The sequence below is a fragment of the Rosa rugosa genome, chromosome 6, assembly GCF_958449725.1.
Source record: "Rosa rugosa chromosome 6, drRosRugo1.1, whole genome shotgun sequence".
Lineage (NCBI taxonomy): Eukaryota > Viridiplantae > Streptophyta > Magnoliopsida > Rosales > Rosaceae > Rosa > Rosa rugosa.
In genome coordinates, this window is record NC_084825.1 from 12784065 (window position 1) to 12790183 (window position 6119).

At 40.1% G+C, this 6119-nt stretch overlaps 1 protein-coding gene across 1 annotated transcript; it reads left to right on the forward strand.

Annotated features, from left to right (window-relative positions):
* Positions 1-707: 707 nt before the first annotated feature.
* On the forward strand, positions 708-5109 carry LOC133714826 (dihydroxy-acid dehydratase, chloroplastic). The gene is made up of 14 exons (XM_062141083.1): positions 708-1272; positions 1367-1438; positions 1993-2040; positions 2270-2424; positions 2523-2717; positions 2796-2907; positions 3062-3131; positions 3212-3270; positions 3394-3517; positions 3629-3699; positions 3944-4045; positions 4348-4428; positions 4530-4688; positions 4780-5109. Exons 1-14 carry the CDS (start codon positions 754-756, stop codon positions 4828-4830), a joined length of 1818 nt encoding a protein of 605 aa, XP_061997067.1. The 5' UTR covers positions 708-753; the 3' UTR covers positions 4831-5109.
* Positions 5110-6119: the final 1010 nt, after the last annotated feature.

A 6119-nucleotide genomic window follows, 5' to 3' on the forward strand; every position in this document is an offset into this window, starting at 1 on the left:
CTTCATAGCGTGTTTTGATCCACACCAGCTTTTAAAAGCAACCTTTTGGCTGCTTTTAAATTCTGCTGCCAGTGACCTATAATAAAGCTGATTTTTTTAAAAAGCAAATTAATTCCAAATGAGGGCTAAGAAAATTTGATATATGCTATAATGGACTTCATTTTTCAAGGGGTAAATCATAGGATAATTACTCGTAGGAGAAATTCTTAGGTGGGGGTTTCCCCACCACGTGACTTTAGGGCCATCCAATTAGAACAAAGAAATTTTTTTCTCTTTTCCAAAAATGCCCCTACTCCCTAAATGTACAATACCCAAAAGACCCCCTTCTAAACAGTGATTGGTCTGCCGCATTGCCACGTGGTGCGGGTGCCCCACGCAAGTCTTTCTCTACTCGTAGTGGTGTTTTCAATATTTTAAAACAGTGTTGGGGCAGTGTTCAGACCCGCCACGTCCACCCTACCCTACCCAAGATTTTCTAACCTTATCACTCCACCTACCTAGATAACTCTCTATAATTGAAAACTAGGAACATTTATCTTTTCCCTCTCTCTTTTTTTATCGGAGAGAAAAGACACCAATCACCTGTGAATCCTGACCCTTGATTCAGACATACTGCTTCTATAGCACAGCATCATATCACACTATAACCATTCTCCCAATCCCCTTCCTAAACCCTTCTCCCCAATTTCTTCACCAAAAAAAAAAAAACACCGCCCGCCACCACCACCACCACCACCACCACTTAGCTTAGTTATGCAAGGCGCTCTCATTAGGTCTACTTCCACCATCCTACTCCGGCCACCGCCTCAGCCGCGGCGGAGCAGGACCACTCCTCATGTATTCTCCATCCGAGCCTCCGCCCAATCCGCCCCCATTGCCGTCGCCGTCGACGAGAAGAAGCTCAACAAGTACAGCTCCCAAATCACGGAGCCCAAGTCCCAGGGCGGCTCTCAGGCCATTCTCCACGGAGTGGGGCTCTCCGAGGCCGACATGACCAAGCCCCAGATCGGCATATCCTCCGTCTGGTACGAGGGCAACACTTGCAACATGCACCTGCTGGGCCTCTCGGAGGCCGTGAAGGAAGGCGTCCAAGAGGCCGGAATGGTCGGCTTCCGGTTCAACACCGTCGGCGTCAGTGATGCTATCTCTATGGGGACTAGGGGCATGTGCTACAGCTTGCAGTCTAGGGATTTGATTGCTGATAGCATTGAGACTGTCATGGGGGCTCAGTGGTATGATGGCAATATCTCCATTCCTGGCTGTGACAAAAATGTGAGCTCTTCTTGCCGTTGCCATTGTTCCTTTTGCGGTTGCTTAGTTTGATTGTTTGACCTTGATGAATTGGTGTTGTCATTGTTTGTTGCAGATGCCAGGTACAATTATGGCAATGGGCCGGCTTAACCGACCAAGTATCATGATTTATGGGGGAACTATCAAGGTTCGACGTCTCTGTTTGATTAGTGAAAATGGGAGCTATGAATATACTTGCCTTTCCTTTCTGATTATCTTTTCATGTTTTATGGATTTTGAGTTTCTCCTGAAAAGATTTTAGTTTTATGATTAGTAATCAATTGTTTTCTCTTTCAATATGTTTTAAAATAATAAGGTTGATTTTGAATAGGATGAATAAAAATGATATGGTCGACTCGAGCCTGCATTTATCAAACTACTTTTGCATGTGATAGGGTTAGATACTATCTGGATGTTACGAGCTCATGTTTGGAAACAAATTTCATTCTCTTTGGTATTTCTGGATCTATGCTTTGGTTATGGGATTCTGAAAAGTGATATTTGTCTTTGATTCCTTCATTAATGAACTTGGTCACTCTGAGCTAAGATATTTTGGAATTATTTCAGTTTCTTTTTACCATATACTTATGTGATGATTGGGGTTTAGTGATTGTAGATCATAGTTGAACCGGTTTATTACATTGTCTATCTTTTAGAAATTATTATTATGTTTTCTTTACCTTCTCTCTGTTTTTCTTGCAGCCTGGGCATTTCCAAGGCAATACGTATGACATAGTATCCGCCTTTCAGGTATGCTTTTTAAATTGTGGTTAGATTATGATTTTGGGGCTTATTACTTGGTGTATAGGAATATCGTGTGTATATATGTCCTCATTACCTACTTCTACATCTAATATCTGCTGATATGAATATTCATTGCATTTGAAGATAAAAGTTCTACTTCAAAAGCATTAGAAATTGTTTACAATGTGAAGTTCACGTATTCAGTAATTTAATATATTTATTTTATTGATGTTAGATTTATGGAGAGTATGTAAGTGGATCCATAAGTGATGAGCACAGAAAGAATGTTGTTCGTAACTCCTGTCCGGGCGCTGGGGCTTGTGGTGGAATGTATACGGCTAATACAATGGCTTGTGCCATTGAAGCTTTAGGAATGTCTATACCTTACAGGTAGAGATGTCTCCACTATTGTAAACAAAAAGAAACTCTATTTGATGTTTGTGACCAATATCTCTCATGTTTTTTTCTTTCTTTCCTTTTCTCTTAAGCTCTTCTACACCGGCTGAAGATCCATTAAAGTTGGATGAGTGCCGCTTGGCTGGGAAATATCTGCTGGAATTATTAAAAATGGATTTAAAACCGCGAGATATTATTACTCCAAAGTCGCTACATAATGCTATGGTTACTGTCATGGCATTGGGTGGATCTACCAATGCTGTGTTACACTTAATTGCTATTGCCAGGTGAGAAACCAGTCAAACCACCCTCTGATGCTAATAATTGTGAGAATGAAAATAATTTACTGACAAGATTCTTGGCAGGTCTGTGGGCCTGGACTTAACTCTAGATGATTTTCAGAGAGTTAGCGATAAGGTTCCATTTCTTGCAGATCTTAAGCCTAGTGGCAAGTATGTCATGGAGGATGTACACAAGGTCTAAATTCTAGTGATTTTTTTTTTTTTTTCACTTATTTATTTATTGGTGTGTGCTTAATATGGTACATTTCATGCATGTGACGTTTTTTTGAAGAATTATCATTATTTGTTGTTTCTCTTGATGAATGAGTACTGATTAATTATGTTAATAGATTGGAGGAACACCAGCCGTGCTTCGCTACCTATTGGAGAATGGACTTTTACATGGGGATTGTATAACTGGTACGTATTGGGAGTGTTTGCATGATTCTACTCAAGTAATTTTCATAACATTGACATAATGATATATTTTTTTTCTGTAGTAACCGGGAGGACACTGGCTGAGAATGCCAAAAGCTTCCTTCCTTTGTCTACCGGGCAGGTTAGATAGCTTTCTGACCTTTAAATTCACTATCTGAAATATTGCCATTGTTTGTTGTTGATAAATCATGTGCTTGAAGACAACTTTTAATTATTCTCGTTCTTTTTTCCTCGCATCATTCAGGATATAATCAGACCCTTGGAAAATCCTATCAAGAAAACAGGTCACCTCCAAGTATTATATGGAAATCTTGCACCAAAGGGTTCTGTAGCAAAGATTACAGGGAAAGAAGGGCTATACTTCTCTGGTATTGCTTTTATTTTCTGTTATTTATTTTTACATTTTCTTCATTCTCCTGAAGTTATTTGTTCTTTTATTGAAAGTCCCTGCTGATGAATTATTTGTTAAAATACTTCAGGTCCAGCACTTGTCTTTGAAGGGGAGGAGGCTATGATTGCAGCTATCACAGAGAATCCAATGAATTTCAAGGTCATTTCTTGTTTTATGACTTCACCTGTTTCTAGCAATGATTTCTTGACGAGTTTGAATTGGAAAATCCTGATCTAAGACTTGATGCTCAACACTGCGAGGTTCAAATTGTTTCTTTTATTGATTCTAGGCATTTCTTTTTGGCATCATGCAACTGTTCATGACGACTTTAATCTGCAGGTGTTTTCTTTAATTATCTCACATATGGCATACCTAATTTGAGTATCTATTTGTTGTTTTCCAGGGAAAAGTAGTTGTTATTAGAGGAGAGGGTCCGAAGGGAGGACCAGGCATGCCTGAAATGTTAACACCTACCAGTGCAATAATGGGTGCAGGTCTTGGGAAGGTGCACTTATTTATAGTTTACATTTAGTTTTTGATTAGTTTGACTTAAAAATGTATTGGTTTTCATCACATGAAGTGTGTTCGGTTGGTTTCTTCACTTTCTTGTATGTCCAACAGTGATGATTGGACTTCATTACTTCCTATTAGGTTCTCTTCCAGATAAAGCTAGCGATCTTTATTTATTTATTTATTTTGTTGATACAAGTAATTCCATCTTTGTTCCTTCAAGCTATATCACACTACTTTGTTGACAACACAGCATTTCCTAATTATGGTCCCTTTGGTATTGCTTTTGAGTTGCAGGAAACAGCATTGTTGACCGATGGTAGATTTTCAGGAGGTTCACATGGATTTGTTGTTGGCCACATATGTCCTGAAGCACAGGTTCTTTTAATGTCTTTTTCATATTATTGGATTGGCCTTGTCTTGGTATCACAAGTAAAAATAGTTTCTGCAACTGAGAATGCGTTTCAAATGGTTTTCAGGAAGGTGGTCCTATTGGATTAATTGAAAACGGGGACATCATCACCGTTGATGTCGAAAAGAGAAGATTGGATGTTCAGTTAACAGATCAAGAGATGGACACTCGAAGAAAGAACTGGGTTGCACCTCCATACAAGGCTAACCGTGGAATTTTGTACAAGGTATGTTAAAATCTTTGCTAGTGCAGCCTTCTTTTCCTTGTTATGGCTGTTGTTGTGTTTAAGAAACAGCATATCATCTTTGTATCTCCAGTATATCAAGAATGTACAATCAGCTTCAAATGGATGCGTGACGGATGAGTAGTGGAGATTGGAGAGGCATTTTCTATCAAAAATTGCAGTCAGCTTCACATGTACGTGTCACAGTCTCGCAGATGAGTAGTGGAGATTGGAGGAAACGACTTGGTATAGAGATGGCATGAATATGCACCAGTGCGGCTCTTTAGGATGTCCATTCGGGTATTTGTTCTTTTGGAACTAGGCTTTTTTTCACTTTTGTTTTTATTGTATTTTCATCCATTTGATTCGTCGACTGTAAAACAGAGTTGTTGGGTTAATAAAATTCTCAATGGGCTTGCTTAAACATTTGTTTCAATTGCATCATGGTAAGGATTGATGAATGCGTCCTCATGGCAACAATATGACAAATCTTGGTTTTGTTGAAGGAAAATCGACTTTGTGTGCCTTATCAAACTAGGATTAGTTTCATGGTTGTAATAGGAGAGAAGGTTCTAGAATTCCTAGTCCTATTCGGATTAGATTTACTTGTAACATTAGAACATGTACTTTGTAATCCCTATATATAGGGCTCCTATTCTCAATAATGAAATACAATTCTCCTTACAATTTCTCTTGAATTCTCTTTTACTTAAACACGTTATCAACACGAGTTCTAACCACAAAACAAAAACCAAAACCCGAAAATCTTCTTTCACCACCGCAGCCCCTAGCCCGAGCAAGCCGAGCCTTCTCTGCGGACTGCCCTCGCGCGCCCTGCGCTACGCGCCCCTGCGCTCCTTCGCTGCAGCCTGCTCGCCCGTGCGCTTGCAGCTCTGTATCGCTGCATCTGCAGCCTCACAGCAGCCCTTGCTGCCTTGCGCACTGCCCCTGCAGCCACACAGCCTTGCCGGAAGCCTACAACCCCTGCAGCCCCGTGCTCCAGCCATCTGCCACGACCAGGATTGCAAACCGGTTGCAATCCCAGCTTAGGATTGAACAGCCACTGCAATCCTAGCTTAGGATCGAACAATATCTGCAATCCCGACTTAGTATCGATCAACAATAATCCAAGCTTCCAAAAGTTCAAGAATCCAAGAATCAAGGTTTCAAGCTTCAAATTAACAAGTAAGTTTTTATAATTAAAGTTCCCGCTTTCCGTTCTTTTCTTCGGGAACTTGTAACCTCCCTTCTTCTACATCCCACCTTTCTTATAACGTGGGTTCGATTCTTGAAAAGCAGAATCGGGGGGATTCACGCAATTAACGAACTAAGAGCGTTCATAAGACTTTGGACTAAGAGCGTCCGTAAGCATCGATTTATGACCATATAAACATCATTGTTTCGGTCTAATCCTATCATTCTTGGAAATCGATT